This window comes from Gymnodraco acuticeps, unplaced genomic scaffold, assembly GCF_902827175.1.
Source record: "Gymnodraco acuticeps unplaced genomic scaffold, fGymAcu1.1, whole genome shotgun sequence".
NCBI lineage: Eukaryota > Metazoa > Chordata > Actinopteri > Perciformes > Bathydraconidae > Gymnodraco > Gymnodraco acuticeps.
In genome coordinates, this window is record NW_022990280.1 from 169407 (window position 1) to 194981 (window position 25575).

At 40.4% G+C, this 25575-nt stretch overlaps 1 protein-coding gene across 1 annotated transcript in view; it reads left to right on the top strand.

Moving 5' to 3' along the window:
* LOC117549686 (potassium voltage-gated channel subfamily H member 3-like) overlaps positions 1-24753 on the top strand; it is a 124401-nt gene extending 99648 nt beyond the window's left edge. The window contains exons 2-3 of the mRNA XM_034221771.1: positions 23284-23517; positions 24749-24753. Of these exons, the coding sequence (XP_034077662.1) occupies positions 23284-23517; positions 24749-24753 (239 nt within the window). The remainder of the gene's footprint in view (positions 1-23283; positions 23518-24748) is intronic.
* The last annotated feature ends 822 nt before the right edge of the window (positions 24754-25575 follow it).

Consider the following 25575-nt stretch of genomic DNA (forward strand, 5'->3'; position numbering starts at 1 on the left):
AAATGGATAATAATGTATGTAATGGCATAATAGCCGTGTATAGCTACATGAAGAGCTATTATACTGATAGAAAGGGTGTTTGTCTCTTAAGTAACATCATACACACTGTCAGAGGTATCAGAGACACTGTTGACACTTTAATTACACTACTTTTAGTTTTACACTGACATCTGCTGCTGGAGCTTTACATAATATACATCTCATACTTCTACAGAGAGCCTTTTGTGGTACATAAAGTCTGTTTTATTGATGTACCTGCAGCCAAAACCTACTCAGATGTGGGTAAGTGTCTCTATATTTAATAAAGCTCCACTACGCAGAAGCTACTCTCCAGAGAAATGTCAATAAGTAAAAGGGTGTTTTTATTGAACATTGAACTTCTTGACATTAATACATCTGTACAATATATGCTAATATCATTCAAATCCTGTGTTCAATGTGATTTCGCTTGCTCGATGCAGAAGCAACAGGTGGTTCATTTCTCTTTTCTCAGCAAAACACCATGAATATTTGAGAAGACAAAGTGTTTGATGTGTGTCGGTGTTCTCGTTGTTCCAGGTAAATGCCAGTCATTTCAGTACAACTAAAAAACAGTGAAGCTACTGAAAAGCAAAAACACCAATATACCACCACAGTAAAAATATATTGAAGGTAACCTAGTAACGTCTGTACTTGTAGAAACTACACTACACTGAACATATGACATCTTGTAGTTATATTATGATGTGTTTAATGAGTGAGTAAGGGTTTGAATCCCCGACGTTCAAAATCATTTTTAATTCTCCTAAAATGAAATGAAAGACAAACCAGACCGAAAATTGTTAATGAAGAACGGTTGCTATCACATATAAAACGCACACACACACACACACACACACACACACACACACACACACACACACACACACACACACACACCACACACACACACACACACACACACACACACACACACACACACACACACACACACACACACACACACACACACCACACACACACACACACACACACACACACACACACACCACACACACCATGTATACATCACTTCAGGGGACATTACATTGACTTACATGCATTTCCTGGAGACTTATCCTAACCATAACCATAACCAACACATGCCTAACCCTAATCCTAACCCTAACCCTAACCCTAATCCTAACCAAGTCTTCACCCTAAAATTAATGATCCCCCTCATGGGGACCTCCATTATGTGAGGCGAGTCCCCACACGTGACTGTGTAAACAGATTTAGGTACCCACAAGTATAGTAATGCTAGACCACACACACACACACACACACACACACACACACACACACACACACACCACACACACACACACCACACCACACACACACACACACACACCACACACACACACACCACACACACACACACACACACACAGTCAGAGATGTGAAAGACAAGCTAAAGGCGGTGACGATCGTTAAAGTAAAGCTGCTTGTTTTATATATATAACAGTTTATGTTAGAATCTCAGGCTTAAATCCAGCAGGAGCTTAATTCTCAGCTTTTCTTTCTCCTCTTCTCCTCGTCCCTACATTTGCAATTTATCGCTGTAAAGCCTCGGGACGCAAGCATACATTTGAGTCCCGCTGCCTCAGAGCAGATCTGTGTGCCTCTCATTGTCCTTAATGTCTCTAAAATAGTCTCTGCTTCAGGCCCAGAAAGCATAATGATGTGTGTGTTAAGTGATTATGATTTATGGCCCAGATTATAATGTGTGTGTGTAAGTGTGATTGCGCATAATAAAAAGTGTGTGAGGTTGCAGTGTGATTTATGCTCAGCTCATAGACAATTAACCACATTTAATAGAAGATATAAAGACACGCTGGACATTATTGGACTCTTTTTCCTCTTCAGTGGTCCGATATGAGCTTGACCTTCGCCACCGCTAAGCGTCTATAGCCAGGTTTCCATGGTGACGGCAGGACGCACTTGTAGGCGGGTTAATGATCGTCTTCCTTTTACTGCTCGACTACTTCCTAATGATCCATTAACGGTGTGATTGGGTCAGGGCCAAGGTATGCAAAGAGGAGAGCGCATGTGGAAAGTCAAGTGTTTGCAGTGCCACTGCCTCATGCTCCTATTCCCCCTCATACTCCTATTGCCATGTATCTGAGCTAGCATGTGCCTCACACACACACTCACACACACACACACACACACACTCACACACACACACACACACACTCACACACACACACACACACACACACACACACATACACGTACACACACACACACACACACATACACACACACAGACCCACACACAGACCCATGCACTGCCATAATGTTGATACACACATGTAAACACACACGCTTGAGCTTGATCATTAGTTATATCCATAGATTCATGATTAAAGAAGTTTGGCAAGACTAGCTGATTAGTGTGTGTGTGTGTGTATGTGTGTGTGTGTGTGTGTGTGTGTGTGTGTGTGTGTGTGTGTGTGTGTGATATCTCCCCTCTCACGGTTTGTCTAATCAGATTTGGTGTGTTTCTTCCCCTGCTGCCGGGGGTCTTTTGAGGTGAACTAGAATCTTTAATAAAGTTTAATAATGTCCCTCAGGTTGTTATTTTTCTAATATTTATAACAGCGCACCTTCATTTCTAGTGTTTGTGTGACAGGCAAGGCCTTGTTGTCCAGCAGCAATGTCTAATCTATTTATTGATATGTTTGTTCAACGCTTATTGTGGGAAACTAGCTAGCAGCACTTAACTGATAAACCCAACAGGCGTATGACTTCTCTATTGTGTGTTGGCCTGATTGACACCAGCTTCGGAAATAATATGAATATCTTTACTTTAAAAATGTCCAGCGTAAGTCAGCTGTTCACTCGTCACTACAGTAAAGCAGCCATTTACAGATTAAACTGAGCTACATCAATATAATATAATAATAGATTTATTTTGTTAGCGCTTTTACAGGTGCTCAAAGACGCTTTACAGATATAGTGAAGAGAAAAGAAAAGGAACGAACAACAAATAAATATATAGTTAAAGTTAAAGTCAAATAATACAAAAACAATCACACATTAAAAGCCAGATTGAAGAGGTGCAGTGTGTGTTAGGGTCAATGTTGAAATAGCTTTCTGTTCATTGAATCTGCTGAGTATGTGAAACACCTGACAACATAGTGAAGTTAAAAAGTGGTTGCTCTTTTTTAAAATCATCAATTTGAATGCGACTGTCAGCGCTATAACTTATGGTCCAGTAACATTTGAATGAATGCATGAACAGAGACGATTGCACTGACTTTGGCTCACCTATCATCCAACATGAAACCGGTTTAAACATCAGCACGGGATCTGTATCAGGAGCTTTATTATGTGTGGTTGCATACGATAAATAATCAAACATATAAGGATGAGTGCAGCCAGCTTTGTTTGGCAAGTCCTCAAACACAAAAGCAGATTTCTGTTGTGCTCAAATATGTAATTACCGACGTGTTCCTGCAGCCATAACTGTTTGTTTGTGTTCAATAATCACATCTGCAAAAAGTCCAAATCTCCAATAATCCCTGCCCCTTCTTTCTGATTGACTGTGTTTTCATAACCTCTCTAATTCTATGATTAAAAAAGAAAGTCACAAGTAATGTCATCATGATTACTTCCTTATCATTTAAACAGCCATGACAATTGCTGGCTGTAACAAACAGAAAAGGCACACAATGACAATTACAGTGCGTTTGAATCTTCCACATTAGACTCCTCTGCTGCTAACGAGTGTGTCAATTAACTCCAGCCTGCCCACACAATACACACAGCTTCTTATATCACCTAATTAAAGGTGGACATCATTGGTAGGGTCTGTTGTCCAATGTTTTGAATGAGTGAAATGAATTTGAAACCTCCTTGTAGTTATAATCCTCTATAAAACCTGCCGTCACTGGCAAATGGTGTACAGAAGAGCAACAGGTGGTGAAAAACAAATTAAACGGCACACAATGAATTGCCTACGATTTAGAATAATGGATTACTGGTTTCACTAATTGCAAAATGGCAGCTTTTTCCCTGTATTATATTATCTAATCATGTTCTGGACCCGGTTGAGTGCTTCAGGAGAAAGACATGTCTGCATTAGTACAGCTCTGATATGGTTGTATAGGAGCATGAGCAGTTGTGCAGCAATGAGAACAGAAACATTGGATTACATGCTGCATAGCTTCCTGTGAGTCTGAAGCAAAGATATCACTTTTTCTATAATAACACAATTGTTAGATTTTGTTTCAATCTTTTCAGGAAAACAAATGTGATGCAGGTCATTTTTAGTTTTGGATGCAATTGCTGGTGTCTGCATCAAATAACAAAAACATGTTCTGACCAAAAGCAGTCACAATATGTACAGTTAACACCAAAGAAGAAGAATGGGGAAGGAGCAGAGAGGAATACAACAAGACCATCTCTATTTCTTCTGTCTGAATGCGCAGCCTTTTACGGAGTTACATTAGCTCTTAAACGCAGAAGCACTCTGTCATGAAACTCTGCCAGGCTGCACGGAGGCGCTCTAAAAGTTGTGTGTTGGGTTCAGAGCCAATTGAGTTGTCTCTCCGATGATTTAAGCGCTTATATCAGCCTCTATATGAAAGATCAGGCACCCACGGGATCTATTATGTCATTGGCTGTGGCAGGAAAAGATGAGGTCGTTCAGAGGTGTGTGTGTGTGTGTGTGTGTGTGTGTGTGTGTGTGTGTGTGTGTGTGTGTACCTCCTTATCTAAGGTTCTGATCAGTTATGTGAGCAGGCGTTACAGTGTTAGTGAGCGTATTGAGCTCCATTCATTTCTACTGCAAACCCTAGCTCACTGTTAAAACTTGGTGTGTGTGTGTGTGTGTGCGTGTGTGTGTACATGTGTGTGCGTGTGTGTGTGTGTACATGTGAGGGACTCAGAAACACTGTGTTCTTCTCATCAAAGCCCCACCCTCCTGACTGTCTCCACGGTAACGCAACCCAATTGGTACCTGTCGCCTGGCAACATTGCCCCGTATCTTTGGGACACAGAGCTGCTGGCAGAGAATAGACACACACACACACACACACACACACACACACACACACACACACACACACACACACACGCTGTAACAGAGGTGGTGCGTTTGACATTTCTTCGCACCGTCTTCTCCGCTGCAGAGCTCTCCAATGTTCTGCACTCTTGACGGACACACACTTTAACTTTGAATGTGTGTTTTGTTTTTAGGCTGATGCGTTTTATATGGGCGGTACAAAGTAAGCACTTAACAATAATGTACGGTGCAATAAAGACTTCTCAATCTCCCTTAAGAGTTTAAAACTATACAGATTAATGGCACAACACAAGACAGAAATGCTTTGTGCACAGCTTTAAAATGACTCGTAATAAAAGTAACTCTGATCAGGTACGAAAGCCAAGATCTAGAAATATACGTCTGCATTTAACTCCAGAGATATGGGAATACATGTAATGGATACACACTGTAAACTGTCAGAGCTTGAACTTCAAACCAAGCCTTTTTATTTTCAAATATGTCTTTGTGATGCGCCTTAAACATAAAAACGATTTGTGTGAAAACCGAGGTGCGTTTTTCCAACCAAGAGAACAAAAGTTAATCTTTTGTATTCTCTAGATGTCTTGGTTATAATGTAATCACACTTTAACAGGATTGACATACTGACAAACACCGCTTTTTGCAGATTAATATTATGCCTAAGGAAGAATAAACAAGATACTCTGAAAGCTGCATAGCATCATAAAACACACCTCATTCAAACTTCACACTTAAGTCTTTAAACTGTCAACAACTCTAGAAAGCACCTCTTTTCACCCTCTGTCTGAAACCAGAGCCCAGTCTGCTCTGATTGGTTAGCTGGCCGGCCCTGTTGTGATTGGTCAGCGCTTAGAGATGTCCCTTAGCCTATCATGCACAAAGTGTTGGAGCGCTAGCCAATAGAAGAGCAAGTCTTCCATAGTGATGTCAGTATGTTCCTGAACTTTTGGATTTTAGCTTTTGCAGACCATTTACATGCACTAAAACCTATATAAGACAATAAAGGAAATTAAATCATGTAGACAATACTTGGGATTTGAACCGCGACCCCCAGCCTTCCATGTAAAGGATATCAGCCGGAGACTGAAGAGGATTTTAAGATTTAATGTGATCGTTTAGCAGAAAGTGTCCTGCAGCAATTAGGCCCTAAAGGTTATTCTGCTGGTGAATGGACGATTACTATTATTACACACACACACACACACACACACACACACACACACACACACACACACACACACACACACACACACACACACACACACACACACACACACACACACACACACACACACACACACACACACACACACACACACACACACACACACACACACTCTGCCAGAGAGAGACGGCTTTGACAGCAACATATTTAGTTTTCTATTTTTGCCCCATCACACACTCCCACTGGAGGAGGAGAGTGATGCCATGGAGGCTGATTGCTTTCGTGTGTGTGTGTGTGTGTGTGTGTGTGTGTGTGTGTGTGTGTGTGTGTATATGACTATCCCCTGTTGCCCTGCCCATAATATTTTCATAGCAAATACGATTTTTAAGAATCATCTTATGAACAATTGTGAAGCAGGGTAGCCTCTGATGCTTCTGGTTTATGATATGTTTGAGTTACTTAACCACTTACGCTTATGAACGGGTCTTTGGCGATAATTTGCCGATATTTAAATGTATAATTGTGTGTCATTTATAGCTTTAGTTAAAACATTGAAAGAATCGAGAAAATGGCTCGTGTTTTTTCACAGCCCTCATTCGTGACTTCAATTTAAATAATTGTATCGACAAACAGTCATGAGACTTAATGGACATGTGTGAAATGGTGCACCCGATAATGTATCCAAAGCTTCAGAATACAGGCCTGGTCACTAAGCAGAACATAATAATGCATCTATGATTGGAGAAAGTTCATATTATACAGAGAAATAACGAGTTAAAAATCGTCTTATAGCTTAACTAATATAACACATGTCTGACATAAAGATCATTTGATGCCTTACGTGCAGACAGGAGAGTCTCAGAGTTTCGGGAGTCGTATTTGTGAGTTATTGCCCTGCTGTTACGTAGTTATCGTTTATTTTTATATAATTTAAATATAGTTTAAATGGATGCAGCAGTAGAAGGGAGATGCAATAAACACATTTCACTTTTAAAACCTTACAAATAACAGTTTTTTATCCATCAGCCTAAACCACTTGTATCCACACACACACACACACACACACACACACACACACACACACACACACACACACACACACACACACACACACACACACACACACACACACACACACACACACACACACACACACACACACACACACACACACACACACACACACCACACACACACACACACACACACACACACACACACACACACACACACACACAGTAATAACCCGGGTAGTGATCTTTAGGTGGAGGTCAGCCAGATCATGCCAGAAACATAAAATGCTGTATGAAATGTATGTACCAGACCGACAATGAATCATTCAGAGCGGTTTGTACATTAGACACAGTGTCCTATCTGATAGTTCATGCATGCATTATGTGTGAGGGTGAAGCACAGGGCAGGAGACATGCTGTATAATGTATACATGTGCTTTGGAGAAGTGGAACGGTACATAGAGCGGTGCAGGGATGACGTATTTACCCGGAAGTAAGCTGCTGGTTCCCTTGACAAAAAAGCAACGGGATTTCTCCGATTCTGGGAAATAGCTGGAAATAAGATCTGTGGAAAGCGAACCTGTTTGATGAATGCACGTTTTGTTCAGCCGGATAATCTCCACATGTCTACCCTACTTTTATAATGTTCTAATCATAAATCTAATGGCCAGAAGCTAAATGCTAACGTAATGCTATCAAGGAACTACAGGCGAGTCCAGCAGCACGACTTCAACGTCACGCCAACTTAAGGTCCATATTCAAACTACAGATTCTAAATGGAACGAGTTGAAGCTTTCAAGCAGAACAGAAACTAACTTGGAGGAGTGTTTACGTGTTCGGCGTAATGACGTACAACGGCCTCCACGACTTCTGTAGTCCTATTCAGCCACTTGGTAACAACCATCGTTTTTCAGACACGTCAACTCTTCAGAAATCACCAGCGGGGTCACAGCTGATGGATTTAATGTCATAGAACAAAACGTGATCCGTCTCTTCAATGTGTCTCAACCACAGACCTGATTTCCAGATATTTTCCTACATCCTATTGAGAGATCTCATTGGCTCTGAGACGAGGGAACAGGAAGTGGAGAAATGCTGACTCATTTCCGGGTTTTAGGACTCGTTCCTACACCATGCACTCTATTGGCTTAAACACAGCGCTGCTACTTATCTCCGATTTATAGAGCAGCAGTAGAAACCCAAACCTTTTAAAAAGTACTTTCCATTTTCTGTCACGGGGTGTTAGAGTTTCTTATAGCTTTTTTCATAGGCCTTATTATGCTTTTGTGGGTTTTTCCCTGTCCTATAGTGTGTTATCTAGGTTTTAGTGCATGTAAATGGTCTGTAAAGGCGAGTTTCTCACCGCCCAATACTTAATTCTGAATAATATATTTACATATTTTGATGTAACAAATGATGCGTCCTCTGCGATCTTGATACTTCACAAGCCCATATTTCAAATGTGATCAAATGTAGATTAATGTGCTGCCTTTTCAGCTATTTCTTTGACCATGTATGATCTGCTTTTTAACTATCTTTGCTATCAGTCTGAAAGAATGGGATTCAGGCATGTTAAAAAAACAGTGTAAAAAGTTCAACGGTAAACGCTGACAATAAGAAAACTTATTTTCAGAATGTAAAGTCCTTGCGTTAGCTCTGAAGGCCATACCTTTCGGCAAATACTATGTTGAGCCAGATTCTTCTTATTTGTTGGTGTTTTTGTGACACTGGACATCTGTTGCCTTTGATCTGGAACTTGACGGAGTATGAAGCTGTGTGAGGAGAGCTGGGCTCGATGGAGGAAAACAATCAGTGCGGTCCAGTGAAGTGGTCTGCCTCTCAGGAGGAGAGCTGCCGGACCTTTTTCAATCCTTATTTCCAGTCTTCATCTGCCTCCCTGGTGTCTCGTGTTCCTCTTGCATCATCTTTCAAAGTCTCTCCATACATTGCTTCCTGTCTCATCTCTCCTCCCCAGCATGCACTCTCTCTTTCCACAAAAATCAGGACCCACGTGTTTGGTATCTTGCGTTGATGCCACATGAGGGCTGACAGTCTGTTGATGCAGGTGCTTCTCAAGAGGCAGCTGCATGTTTTGCTATTAAACCCCGTCTGAATCTGTATCATCTATAATATTACACTATATTTACACACAGGATGCTCTGAATCTGCTAACAAAGCTTCCCTGGAGTGATACAGTTATTCAGTCTGTAAAGGGCATCAGAGGACACACACACACACACACACACAACCCCCACCATTTCCACTTTTCAAAGCTGCTGCCCCCTTCAAAGTGGCTTTGAAGGGGGCCCCATGACAGACTATAACTAGCATCCAGCTCACAACACACAGAGGAGAAAACTCACAACAGACTTACTTAAAATCAAAATATGCTTTTCTTTGTCTGGATGTGACTGTGTGCGTTTCTGCATACAGATACTTCCTTGTCGAACCAACAACATGTGGATTCATGTGGGAGGTTTTCAGGTCACAGCCTTTCAAACCTTCATATCATGTTCAATTTAACCCTCAATGTCAGAAGCATTGTATTAAGAGAGAGGAAAGACCAGAGCATACGAGGGAGTGTGGAAATATCAAAGTAGGAGACAGGGAAAGAACGTGTTTATTGTTGTTAGAACGGGGTACACAGATACTGGACTCAAACGCGACGACTCATATTTTAATGAGAACAAATAGACCAACGTTTTAACAAAAAATCACTCTTGCGAGGACAAAACAAAACTTCTTGATTTCAAACAAACAAAACTCTCCTCTCTGGTTTTAACGCTGGGTCTCTGGACATGGAAGCACACTGAAACAAGACGAACTGGCACAAGACACAGGGAGACAAGGACTATTTAAACATGAGGGAAGTGGGAACAGGTGGAAACAATCAGGGGCGGGGCAGACGCTGACGATGGCGGGAAAACACCCAAAGTGAGGAAGTAACAGGACCTGAAAGGAAAGACAAGAGGTAAGTACAAAATAAAACAGGAAATGGGAAAATGAGACATGACATGAAACACGGGGACTTGACTCGAGATGACCGACATAAAATACACAGACAAAACGTGAAGTAACAAGAAAACCTGACTCTTCATAGAAACCTGACTAGACTTGGAATGACAGACATAAAACAAACACGACTAACACAATTGACGAGACACCACAATTGTATGCGATGAAGCTGCCTTGTGTACCTGTTATTTCACACTTACAGCTGCCTTTAAACTGAACTCAGGTCAGCATCTGCTCCCTGATGTATGTGCACAACACAAAGTCCTTATCGTACTTCCTGAAACAAATAGACTTTCCAAATAGACGCTGCCTCATTCGGTCATCCACAGAGAGGTCAGAAGTCAGCTTTATCACCACAGTGTTGGAGGAGTTCAACATCTCCCTCATCTCCATCAAATCAATGTTTGAATAAACTGAGTACCTCTCCACTTTAATTTAAAAACACTTCATTTACATACTGTATCATCTAGCAGTGCAGCTGATGTGTTGTTGTATCTGAATGACTTACAGGTGCTCAGTTGCAGCTGCACAGTCTGTGTTGTGATTACTTGTTGTTTATTGATGCTTTATCTGGTTTGCAAATCTACAAATTGTTATGTTAGGGAATGTTTGGGGTTTTATTTCACTTCTACGATGCTCTCTACTTCAACTGGATTGCACATGTTCAAGAGTGTACGTGTGTTGTGTTGTTGATACGCCGTAAATACAGTTTTTTCTGTAGCTTTTACAGAAACCAAAACACAGGAGAGGAAGTGAAAGAACTGGAAAGGCAGTTTTGTGCCTCGATATAAGCTAGAAGTAGGTTTTTGGGTGAATGTATTCCTTATCGGCTGCAAGGGTCTGAGGACAGATGGTGTCGTATATTGGAAAGACCCCTGAAGCAAATTTGTGATATTTGGCTTTTTAAATAATATTGGATTGATTGATTTATTCTTAACCTAGCTTAGCTTACTTTCCAAAGTGGTAACCAAACACAGTTCAATAATAATAGTAAGTCTTGTCTTTGGTCTTTGTTTTTGCCAAAGACAAGTACAAGTCCAAAGACCATTTCAGGAGCTGACTTCCTTTTATGGACTTACAGAAAAGATTTTCAAAACGTGTAAATGCGGCTTCTGGACGAGTCTGTATTGTATTGGGTTCAGGCTATCGTTAGCAACTTTCGAAGGGTTTTTATCAGATTTAGGGAAGTTTAGACTCTACCAACATCAGCCAAAACTAGAGTTACGTTACCAAACCAAGAGGCTCATCCTCATAGCTTTTCTTTTGCAGGTTATAATTGAAATTCTGAAAAGGACTTGAGCACCAAAGCAGAAATCTAACTTCTTTCCAGCCTGTCGAGGTTTGAAAGAGAAACAGCCGAACCGTTTCTCAGAATGAAATGGACGGCATGTTATTCCACTCGTCTCATTTATGTGGATTATTTATTGTTCAACACTTTTCTCTCTGCTCTTATCAGTAATTATTCTCTCTGCCTCTTTCTCTTGCTGTCAGTCCATCTCAAGTCTGCACACGTCTGAAACCACTCAGCAACGTGTCATTTAGCCTTTCCACACACAACTTTTGATTGCAAGGAATTCATATTTCTGAGACGTCATTTCTCAGATGTTGACAAGAATAACTACCTAGAAGAATTTATAGATAGAGATGCAGAGACCCTCTCGATTATGGTGTGATTTCCTCCCTGTAAAGTAAGTGGTGTGCCAGCACTGCTAATCCCACTGAGATTATTACACCAACTGTGCCGCTAATGCACTTCCAGCTCAGGGGTTTGTTTGCTGCTGGACACTTTTCTCTCCAGGAGTCCTCAGAAAGGTTGGGAACCTGTGATTAAAACCTTAAAGCTGCTCATAGACACCTGCTGCGATATCATTACCTGAAGCTGCTGGATACTGTGTCATTGTTAGTGACTTCACTCCTCTTCAAAAACACAACAGGGCATGAGAGCAAACAGATATTTTTAAACTCTATTTAGTGGTGACAATCGGTTAAAAATGGCCTAATGGTCAATAATCTGGAAAAACGATATAAATACTCAACCCAGTCTCACGGCATTTTACGAAATTAATTTAATCTATTGATTCGTGTTCACCAACGTGGTTTTTTCATTTTTTCCGTGTCACACAGAACGATTTTAAAAGCAATGTATTTCTATTGGTAGTGTGTTTCGTGCCTGCACCTCGTCTTTTTGTCCGGTCGGGTCTTGGAAGACCGGAAGCTGTGTGGTTCATAAAAACATTTTCTTACTCAATATCTTACCCTAAGCCTAACCCTTTTATTTTAAGTTGTATAATGTCGGATGTTTTTGCCGTCCGCGAGGAAAATAAATGGGGCCTCAGAATACTGAAATCTGTATTTAAAAAAAAAAAAAATTCCTTCTAATTTGTTATTATTTGGTGCAGGCACGAAATACTACCAATATAAATACATTGCTTCTAAAATCGTTCTGTGTCAGAATACTGAAATCTGTATTTTTTTAAATCTCTTTTTCCTTCAAATTTGTTATTATTTACATAGCTTTTAAAATCGTTCTGTGTGACACGAATCAATAGATTAATTTCATGACTATAACACGAAATGCCGTGAGACTGTGTTGAAATACTTGTGTTTAGCATTCAAGGCTAGATCAAATAAAAACATGTGTGGTGTTGTTATAAAGAAATCCATGACCAACTGGTGAGAGAAATAAGAGGGTTTTTACTTTTTATATTTCAACATCCCAGCTTAGTTGTGATGATTACTGACTTTTTGGCACGAGTTGCACTTAATTAGCAGACAACAACATGTGGAACAGATATAAAGCAGCATCTGCTTCAAAGTGAATATAAACAGCTCGCCTGTTATCACCCCAATTAATTACACACTGAATAAGCATATCTAAGAAACTGAAACTTTTAAAAGAGTTTATTTTACATTGTAAGATTACCTTAACCTCTTAAGCCCGATAGCCCCCGCCCAAACACAACAATATTGCACGAAACTGTGTCTCAGGGCTTCTTAACATTTAACAACCTATGAATGTGTCATACCCACTTAACGGGAAGAAACTCAGCTAACTGACGATATGAACCATTTTTAGCTAAACGAAACACAAGTCTAACACCAAGCGTCTAAATTAGCACTAATCAAAAAAATGCTAACGCACTTAGCACATAACTCACGGTAGCGATATTTTATACTTCATGCTATCTGCACAAATTAGATATCAGATGAAAGCTGAGATTCCACATATTCCATTGGTATAAGTATCATCACTGTGCGACCAAAACTCACGGCAGCGAAAGCCAGGGAAGCCAGCAGTGTGACTCCAGTAAACCACTTCATAGCGATCCATTTAGTGATTGCATTGGTTATCTTAGCTCTTGTCGCTAACATAGCTTGACCCTGACTTAGTTGCATTGTTAGCATCTAGAGATCAACATCTGGTCCATGAACACTGATCAATTTCTAATCATGTACAGTTTATCCAGAACATATTGGTTTGACAAATGTAATTCTAGTCTTTGCTAACTTCAGCAAAGATGTGCTTTGCCCCGGAGACATATTGTGTTTCGGTTAAAAGACGTCTAAACACTGCAATTTATTCACACGAATTTCATTTGAAAACGTAATTTTCCCTTTTCCCTCCTTGTTATCTATGTTTCAATCTGCAATCATACAAGCACAATTTGCAATTGGGATGAAAGGAGGAGGTTGGAGTCAAACTTATTCATTTGCGATTACATTTATTTTATGCGTGGACGTTTTTAGAATAATAGTGGACGTTAAAGAGCCCTATTATGCTTTTTAGGGGTTTTCATTTTCCTGTAGTGCGTTATAGTCTTTTGGGAATGTAAATGTAGAATGTCTGAACCTGAAAATGAGCACAATATGTCCTCTTTAATAATGACAGCCCTAGTTTATCTGTATAACGATTGCAAATGGATCAGGCTTTATTGACCAGATGTTGATACATTCAAAGTCAGTGTCTGGATCGTCCCTGATGAGCTTGTAAACTGTGAAAGTCTGTTCATTAAAATTATGGATTTTATGTTTCAAGCATGCCGTATGTTGTATAATTCACAAGATTGAACGGTTTAAAAATTATCCTATCAAAACACTGGTGATAATATAACAGAGTAACTTCAGAAAGCATACAAGCAGCATAAGCAACATCACCACTGTACCTCTTATTCACATACTGTATACACACATACTGTACACACACACACACACACACACACACACACACACACACACACACACACACACACACACACACACACACACACACACACACACACGGGGTTGTTACCACACCGATGTGTACATTATTCATTAAGGCCGTGCAGCTGATGTGCCTTCAGGCATGTTTTCAGGATCCATCCCTCAGCCTATCCATCTCCCCTCTGCTTCAACACACACACACACACACACACACACACACACACACACACACACACACACACACACACACACACACACACACACACACACACACACACATCCATCACGCTGTAAATACCCCCTGGACAGAAATAATTGGCTAATTAATAATTAACTGTGTGTAATGTGCAAAACTGATAGAGGCTGCTCTCCTCTGCAAAACGTGGCTGAAAGACTAATGTAGAGTGATATATCTCACATTTTGAAAGGCATATTTTTCATATCCTTCCCATCCATTTTAAAGCAGGGAAACATTGCTTTCAAGACACTTTTCAAAATGGGCTGGAAGTTAGAGTGGAAATGAAAATATGGAGGTCTTTGAAAATGTTGAAGTGTGATTGACAGATTGTCAGTCCCACTAAAGTGTCACGAGATCCATTGAAGAGAAAGTTGAAGGTGGCACAAAGTTTGATTCAAAAGACTGCTGCAGTCAATTTTATTTATAGGCTGCGGACTGATTGAATAACTCCTCTCAACTTCCTTTTATTTGGACTTTTCTGATTCACTGGTTTTGACATGTGTACTTAAGTACAAAGGTACTTTTTAGTTTTGTGCACATATTTACAATTTATTCCCTCAAGTTAAAGTTTTTATCCACTATTGAATTTCTCTAATTGAAGAATTAGTTGTCTCAGATGAGTGGAAGACAGACAAAAAATACTGTTTCTGTAACATATTAAACATTGTATAAAAGTATATACGAGAAAATGAACCTACTTCTAACTTGATTTATTTCCTTATTGAACATTTTCCTGAAGAGTTTATGGTCTTAATCTCTAGTTTCAAGTCTTCAGTGCAGCATGATATTCAGTTGGTAAATAATAAGTTCCATTTAGAGTAAAATAGACGACAAAACCAACGTATGAGCTTGTGGTTCAGGTGCTCTCTGTGTTTTAGTTGTAGAACTTTAACCCTTTCTTAGTGTTTTTTAGTTCATGAGAGTTCATTGTAACATGTTGGTCATCTAATTCTGTCTTATTCAGTTGTACTTAGATCTAGTCCATCATGTTACTTATGGTTCGGGAGTTAGACATGTCCAAAATGCTTAAAAATAAGAAGATTGGGACATGACAGTGACGATGTCCACTTCTTATTCATATGTTATGATGTGGATATGGCCCCATTTGAATGTTTGTGAGTTCATAACAAGAATAATACAAATTGTTTTTTTTCAGTTAAAGAGCACCACTGAAACTGAAGAGGAATTGTTTACCGTTATGTGAAGTATAGTTTCTTGCTGATCCAATAAATAGTTGTGAATATCTCAAATGCATCCTCTGTTTTTACTCAAAAAGCTTAAACTACGCTGAAAGCTTTTTAAGGACAGAACGTTAACTCAAACGTGTCAAGATCTGTCTTTATTGTATTTTGTCTTGTCTTTTTCTGTCTTTTGTTTCATGTTTTATTTTGAAAGGTCTTCACCTCCTGTCTCGCCTGTTTCTGTCTGTGTTTTGTCTTGTCTAGATCTGTCTTTGGTTTTCTGTCTGCGTTGTGTCTTGTCTAGATCTGTCTTTGGTTTTCTGTCTGCGTTGGGTTTTGTCTTTAGATCTGTCTGTGGTTCCCTGTCGTTAGTTTCCCTGGTGTGTCTTATTACCCGATTGTGTGTACCTGGTGTCCCTGTGTTTTCTCCTCCCTCCTCACCTGTGTCTTGTTTGTATAATTAGTCTTGTGTGTATTTAAGTTCTGGCTTGTCTGTCTGTCTTTGTCGGTTCGTCTTGTGTTTTGACTTGGTCTTCGGTGAGTGTTCTGTTCTGTCTTTGTTTCTAGTATAGCCTTGAAATAAAGGAGATATTTTTGACACTTTAATCTGCATTTGGTAGTGATGGCGAGATGAAGCTTTGAAGCTTTCCAGCCAATTGGTTCGCAAAAGGGTTCATCTCATGAGGCTTCATCATGGGCTTCATTTGAACACAAACCCCCCTGTTGGTCAAAGTGTGTAAAACAGGCAGATTGGACATCTCAACAGTGTGCTCTATCTCATACCGAGTTCCCAATGGGTAAAGCCTTAGAATAACTCTAAACAACGAACATTAAATCATGTTTTCATGTCAACAATATTGTTTTTATTCCAGTTGAATGATTGTGATTGAAAAGCCTAAGGAGGCTGGTAAACATTGCAAAGAGGGATTTGTATTCCTTCATAAACGTAACCATGTTGTCGCCTGAGAAAGGCTAAACCATATCAAAGAATACATTTATTAACTACATTATCTCATTTAGCTGTAGCTTTTATAAACAACAAAAAATACGTAGGCCTATTGACCAGTTGTTGAAACAGGGACCCTGCGGTCGTGAGTCAACTGCTTTCCAGCTGAGCCGCAGCCCCACCCTATGAGCCCCACACTGAATCTCCCTGAAAACACTGCACGATATTTATTCCTGTATTTATTCATTTATTTATTCATGTTTTTATTCCTACATTTATTTATGCTTGTATCTATTTATACTTATGAGTATGACATGTTCCGACCTCTATATAAGTGAGGGTCTGAGCTCTCTTAATTCCATCGTGTCACCGGGCCCGGGTACAGGAGGGGTAATAATATGGTTCTTATTATTATACATCCATGGGTATGAGCGTTGTGGTTCAACGGTTCAACCTGAAACGCTTCCTGAAGCAGTCACGTGGTATCGACAGGCAGCGAGGCTTCGTTTGTCATCGATGACGTCACTGGCCCAAAACGATACAAGCCTCGATACATGCTTCACAAAAAGCTTCGTGGATTACTCGACACACGCTCCGAAGCCTCGGCGTAATACGTAACATCACTAGCATTTGGATCCTGCTTCCTGCACACACCGTAACAAAACGTGTTTTTGTGAATTCATATTATTGATTAGGGTCTATTTATGTTTAATACATAAATAAAGTCCACTGAGACAAATGTAACATTTGTGATATTGGGCTATATAAATAAACATTGATTAATTGACTACAGTGTTGAGGCAGCATCATGTTGTGAGCTGTGTGGACTTGAGACTAAAGGCTGAAGGCCAACGCAACTTGGTCCCTTTAGAAAAATTCCAAATGTAAAAGTTTGTAAGAAGCTCATCCGCCTGGACAGTATGGAATCTGAAGGCCACATTATCCAGCAAAAAGACAAATATTTACCGATAAGACGGAGCAGATCGGTCGCTGCCCGAGGATACATTTTTTCTGTCGTCCAGCTGCGCCACCGTAAAAACCTCGATGCAGCAGAATCTTAAAAAATAGAGATGGAGAACAAATATTTCCACAATGATTAACTGCAACAGTTCATACAGTCTTTCTGAGATGCAAGCAGAGACACTTTTATGTGAGCGTTTCTCACGGAGAAAGATGGAGCTGTCATCGTGAGACTGCGAAACACTTTCATTTGTCATTAATTGATATCGAGAGACAGCTTGGCAATTAACAAACTGTTGTATAAGCGTCTTCAGTTAGAGTTTTCTGGTTTTGTCGCAGCACTTTTGCAGAAAAAAGGGGTCCAAATAGTACAGCACAATGAGTGAGAATTCAGATTGATTGACAGTATAAGAGAAGTAAAGTAATGTGGCTGTAAAAGGAAAGTAAAGCTTTAAAATCCACAGGTCATTCTAGAGTAGCGTTACAGCGTGACCACTTAAGCTTGATTTTTCAAAGCGAATGGACCAGATATAATGGGGATGTAATGTATGTTCCAGGAATCTGTGAAATTGCTTGTATTATAAGAGAGCAATGGGGAGGTAATCATTTCCCTTAAGAGGTTAAACTGCTTCCTAACCTTTCTTTTCACATCCCTGTATCTCTGGGAAATATGATGATGATTCTGCACCAAACGATTTACCCTTAGTGCCAATGCGGAACATATAATTTGACATTTGTGGTGTGGAAATGTGGAACGAAAGCTTGTGTGCTCATGTATTCAACACCACAGATATTACGTCAAAGTATGTTTACTACTGCAGTACTGCTACATATTGAGGGTCTTACATTTAAACATGTCACTATAGTTTTGTTAACAACTTAATTCAAAATATATGGAAAGGACCTTGAAAAATGTCTACGTTACAGACTTACTGTACGATGAATGGACATGATCCCAATCTTTATCGGTGGCCAAGTTATTGTAAGATATATGGAAATTATCTTAATCATTAATCAACTTATCTTACAATTAAAAGGACATTTTTGCTAACCTTTATATTACCAGGTTTGTTCGTTTATGCCAACATTTGTGCATACATGGTTAAAGAATAAAGCAACAGGGTTTTCCCAACAACACTTAGAATTGACCATCGTGCAGACAAGAAGACGAGGGTAGTTAGTATATTGTGCTATTTTCTAAATGAAATTGAAGTCTCTGATGTTTGCCAACAAGCGGATGAAAGTGTGTTGTGTTTTGTAAACCTCACAGTGAGTTCTGTCCGGGCCAGGGTGCCGTTACGGGTGAATGAGAGGATGCCAAACACAGAGCCCTGGGGTGCTCTCGTGTCAGGAGTCGCATGTAGTCTTTCTGGTTTTTCTAAATCTGTTTGTGAGGAAGTATAATATCGAGCAGTGACCTCGCCGACATATTTTGAGGCAGAGAGATGTGGTGAATACTGATCTGGAATCATCAAGCAGGGCTCCTGATGCAGGTTGTGTTATTGTGGGATGGCAGCCTCTGTGGTCTGTTGGCGGGAGATTTAACTGTGGGGGGGGCCGACCTGCTGGCATGTGCTGTTTGATATGCAACCAGTTTCTCAAAGCAACGCATAACAACCATGTGTGTGTGTGTGTGTGTGCCACAAGGCAGTTTGTGATTGAATACACACCCATGAAGAGCTGCATGGTTTAACTGATGCTTTAGGGCGAACCTTTAATCCCACACACACACACACACACACACACACACACACACACACACACACACACACACACACACACACACACACACACACACACACACACACACACACACACACACACACTTTGCATTCCCCCTGTATCCTTGAATCCATTGTGATAAAGCAGCCTTAATAGCCACTTAAGTTTGTATTTAATATGTGTGTGTAACGCTTCTGTATTGCTTAGGGCTTCTACTTACAATTGTTTTTAATAAATAAGTAATCGGCCACTTATTTTTGTCAGTTAATCAAGTATATAAAATGCCAGAAAGTAGTAAACAATGACATCCCATGCAGTTTCTCGTAGTTCTCAAAGATTAGTCTACACATGTTAGCAGCTGTGTTGTTCATACTAATAGATAACTGATAATATAGTATAATGTTCACAAAAACATGGAATTTAAAGGAAACAACACATGCATGCCCATGAAAAAAGGTTAGAGCCGGAATGTGCATGTATTTGTGAGGATGCACATACTAAGACATATTGCAAAACAGCACAACATGTGCATCTTGAAGAGGAAATACAGTATATTTGCATTGCTTCAAGTATTGATTTTTAGATCACATGTTTCAAGAAGATAATCTAGTTATAGGATGTCTCTCCTTTTTATGTGTTTTCAAATTATCTTTCTCTTATTCAAAATAGTGAAAAGTATCTTAACACATTGTCTGAAGCACTCAGTCTGCATCTTAGCCTACAGAATTAATGATGATTACATTCTTGATCTTCCCTTTACTTCTGGACAAAGAGGTATTGTATAAGGCGTAACAGCAGCCCCGTACAGCAGGTGTTTCTATAGGAGGTTATTTTGTCTGAGGGCTGGACAATAGGCTGGACAAAAGGCCTCATGTTTGGACAGGATGTGATTGTGCTCAGGTTGTCTGTCAGCTGCTGCCCAGAGAAAGACGTCTCTCTGCTGACTGGAGGATGAGATTGGAGACTTAAAGGAACACGTTCTTAAAGCACAGTCATCCGTCTGGGTTAGGTCCCAGTGTTAGGAGGGTTGAATACTAACTAATGGGACGTCATGAAATGATCTAGAAAAAAGAGTGACGAAGTGTTGATAAAAGACAAATAATGTATCAAAAGAGAAACAGAAAAGAAGGGGCAGTAGGTTTGTGGTTGCATGAGAGCACATGGAACAGCTGTTCTTACTGTCAACCAACCAGGAAGAGTAGTACACACACACACACCATGTATACATCACTTCAGGGGACATTACATTGACTTACATGCATTTCCTGGAGACTTACCCTTACCCTTACCAAGTCTTCACCCTAAAATGATTCCGACCTCCATTATGTCCCCATAAAGGGGGTGAGTCCCCACACGTGACTGTGTAAACAGATTTAGGTCCCCACAAGGATAGTAATGCTAGGACACACACTCACACACACCAGCACTTCTCGTTTGTAATTCATGTCTTAAACTTCCTCATTTGACCTCACAGAAAGGGACATAACTGCAGAAGACAGACAGCGAGGCCTTCATTAAAACCAGCTCTGAATCCAGATTTGAGGCAGGAAGGAGAGGAAGAGGAGCAGGAAGTGACAGGAACAATCGCACGAGACGATTTGAATCTCTTTTTAACAAATGAAACTGTAACTGAGAGAGAGCAAGAGAAGCAGAGTGACAGTAAGGAGGAGACATGCAGTCATCAGGGGAGATGAACATAAAAACTGTCTCCTGGCAACAGAGGCGAAAACTGAGAGCTAACAATGACTGTGGATTGTTTTGGAGACGTTTTGAATCGTGCTTATGGATCATAGTTTAGTACCAGAGCTTTCTGGGTGTTTCACTCAACCGTTGCCTTCACTCTGAATCCTTGTGGCCGTCACACTTGGTAACCCACAGATAATAATCGTGTCCTGAAGGAAAAAGCTTGCAAAATATGTTAATACGTTATTCATATTGTCAACACCACCTGTTGAGCCACAGGAGGGATGAACGATCTGGAAAGTATATCTTATTATAGTTAGTTAATCATTTTTTTATTTGATATGGATTTTTGTTGCATCATTATTCTCATTTTCTTTTAAAATATATATTAAAATTATTGTGGAGTCAATCTTTGTGAATATGAACAAATATATTTCTGTTGAGATTTTCACACAGGAATTCTGATTCTGAAATAAAATCACAGAGACATGTATCTTTCCTTTCCAGTAAGATCCGAACACTTTCAAGCTGTCACTCAAAAAGGGTTGATGCAACACAGACAATGCAACACACACACACACACACACACACACACACACACACACACACACACACACACACACACACACACACACACACACACACACACACACACACACACACACATACCATGTATACATCACTTCAGGGGACATTACATTGACTTACATGCATTTCCTGGAGACTTATCCTAACCTTAACCATAACCAACACATGCCTAACCCTAACCCTAACCCTCACCAAGTCTTCACCCTAAAATTAATGATTCCCCTCATGGGGACCTCAATTTTCTCCCCATAAGGGAGGCGAGTCCCCACACGTGACTGTGTAGACAGATTTAGGTCCCCACAAGTATAGTAATGCTAGGACACACACAGACACATGCACACACAGACACACACACGCGCACACACACACACACACACACACACACACACACACACACACACACATACCATGTATACATCACTTCAGGGGACATTACATTGACTTACATGCATTTCCTGGAGACTTATCCTAACCTTAACCATAACCAACACATGCCTAACCCTAACCCTAACCCTTAACCTAACCCTAACCCTAACCAAGTCTTCACCCTAAAATTAATGATTCCCCTCATGGGGACCTCAATTTTCTCCCCATAAGGGAGGCGAGTCCCCACACGTGACTGTGTAGACAGATTTAGGTCCCCACAAGTATAGTAATGCTAGGACACACACAGACACATGCACACACAGACACACACACGCGCACACACACACACACACACACACACACACACACACACACACACACACACACACACACACATACCATGTATACATCACTTCAGGGGACATTACATTGACTTACATGCATTTCCTGGAGACTTATCCTAACCTTAACCATAAGCAACACATGCCTAACCCTAACCCTAACCAAGTCTTCACCCTAAAATGAATGATTCCCCTCATGGGGACCTCAATTGTGTCCCCATAAGGGAGGCCAGTCCCCACACGTGAATGTGTAGACAGATTTAGGTCCCCACAAGTATAGTAATGCTAGGACACACACAGACACATGCACACACAGACACACACACACGCGCACACACACACACACACACACACACACACACACTTTACACATCAGTGTGAGACTATGAAATATTAAACAAGGAGGTCTGGAGGTCTTTCAAAGTGATGGATCAGTGAGAACGCCTGAGCTAAAATATCATAAAGAGTTCAGTTTAGAGAGTTCACACATCTACATGCCTCGGGCTAGTTACTGAGTATGCACTGGAAACATGTTCCACTTGGTAAACACACACACACACACACACACACACACACACACACACACACACACACACAAAAAAAGCAGGTAAACAGAGGATCATGCTTCCTGTTTCTGCCTGAACCTTGGTACATTATTTGATCCTTCAATGGACCAGCTGTTACTCAGAATCAGAATACCTGTATTAGTCCCATAGAGGGGACGTTTACATTGTTTACTGTTTCATTTACTGTCGTTCCGATTTGATTTGACCTGACGGTGTTTTCCTCTCTCTTTCCTCTCCTCACAGACAGTAACTTCGTGCTGGGGAACGCTCAGGTTCAGGCGCTCTACCCCATCGTTTACTGCTCCGATGGATTCTGCGAGCTCACCGGATTCGCCCGGGCCGAGCTCATGCAGAAGAGCTGCGCCTGCCACTTCCTGTACGGACAGGAAACCAGCGACAAGCAAACAGCTGAGATCCAGGGAGCGCTGGACGAGAGGAAGGAGTTCAAAACTGAGCTGGTGTTCTACAAGAAGGAAGGTGAGAGAGCAGCAGTGTGTGTTGGGATTCAAGTGCTAACAAGTGTCCTCAAAATAGATTTAAAGCCACATTTCCATGGATAAATAAACATAATATTCCAAACACCTCTGACTTTTTGAGGAAGGAGTTCAAGACGGAGCTGGTGTTCTACAAGAAGGAAGGTGAGACTGTTCTCATAGTAAACTAGTTAATAAATAGTTTACGGTTGATGTTTTCAAAAAGCACTTTCAGACACAAAGGAAATTCAAAGTGCCTTTCATAAACATTAACACGCTAAATAAAGTGAAATAAATGAAATGGAAAATAAGACAATTAAAAAAAGAGAGACTTAAAAATCAACATCTGGAAAAACTGTTGATTCTGCAAGAGGAGCCAGATAATAAAATGTTGTTAAATGACTTCTGGAAAAGTATAAGTAAACAAAAGACCAATTTTTGCATTGATTAATGTTTAGGGTTGAGGCAGAGCTCAAGTGTTATACAGTCTATTCTATTGGCGCATTTCCACTACAGCGCGGTTTAAGCGTGCCGTGCCCGGCCCGTTTTTGGTTGCGTTTCCACTCGGTGTAGTTCCAGCTAGCGGGTACTTTTTCACAGTTTTATGGCTCTCCAAAATCGAGGTTCTTAGCGGGCCAACAACCAGGCTGAGTCGGGCTGAGTATGCTAAACTAGAGAGAGAATCGCTGGCAAGGGGGCTACCACTACAACAAGATGAACATATTTGACCGTGATTTAATTGTAATACACGTTTCAAAATGATGCCGAAGTAACAACACACTGATACCGGTTAGTAAAAACCATGAATTGATGCTTTTTTAATTTATTTTTATATATGATTTATTTTTGTGATTTTCAATACACAAAGACGGCAGCAATACAATGCATTACCCCTGCGATTTCTAACAAAACAACCCCAAGACACAATACATCAGTTACAATTAGACAATAATGTAATAATGAAATAAAATAAAAGAATAATAATAATAAAAAATAAATAAAATAAAATAAAACAAAACAAAAAGGAAAAGAATAAAAAAAATTAAAATAAAAACCTGCGAGACATTTTGTGAGCATACCTGTGAGCTGTTGCGGTACAGGGGGGGGGGCGACTCAGCCAATGGGGACAGACTCCAACTGTAGGGACTTAATATGTTCTAAGAAGGGTAGCCATATTTTTGTGAGCTTCAAGTCTGAGCCCCTAATAGTGTTTAATTTTTTCCAATTTCACAAAGTATAGGGCATCCTTTATCCAATGTGTATGAGAGGGGGGACGAGGACTCTTCCAATGCATCAAAATAACGCGCCAAGCCAACAATGTGAGGAAAGCTACAAGTTCAGCGAAATAGGATGGAAGTAAATGGTTAACGGGTAAGACACCAAACAGGCCAATTAAGGGTGAGGGATGGATGGTAACAGACGTGATAGCTGAGAGTGAGTCAAAGACAGACTTCCAAAACTGAGATAGGGTGGGGCAAGTCCAAAACATGTGGGCGAGATTAGCTGGTCCTAGGTGACATTTATCACAGTTAGGATCAGTACCAGGATAGATGCGAGCTAGTTTACTTTTGGACCAGTGCACTCTATGGACCACTTTACATTGTAAAACCCCGTGGCGGGCACAAATGGATGATGTGTGGACACGTTTCAAAATAGACTGCCAAACCTCAGTCCCTATCTCTATATTGAGGTCCTCTGACCAATTAGTTCGAAAGTTATCAGAGGGCAGAGGGTGGCATGTGAAAAGAGTATTGTATAGCTTTGAAATGGTACCCTTGAGGTTAGGGTTAATACTTAAGATAGTGTCAACCCAGGTAGAAGGAGGAATGGCAGGGAAACTTGGAAAACGATTACGAATAAAATCTCGGACTTGTAAATATCTAAAGAAGTGGGACTTGGGTAGATTGAATTTACGGGCCAGCTGATCAAAAGATGCAAATGTTCCATCAATGTAAAGTTGTTTTACAGACACAATCCCATTGATCTCCCATATTGAAAAGGCAGCATCAGTGATGGAGGGAGTGAACAGCGGATTGGAATGCACAGGGGACAGTAGAGGTAT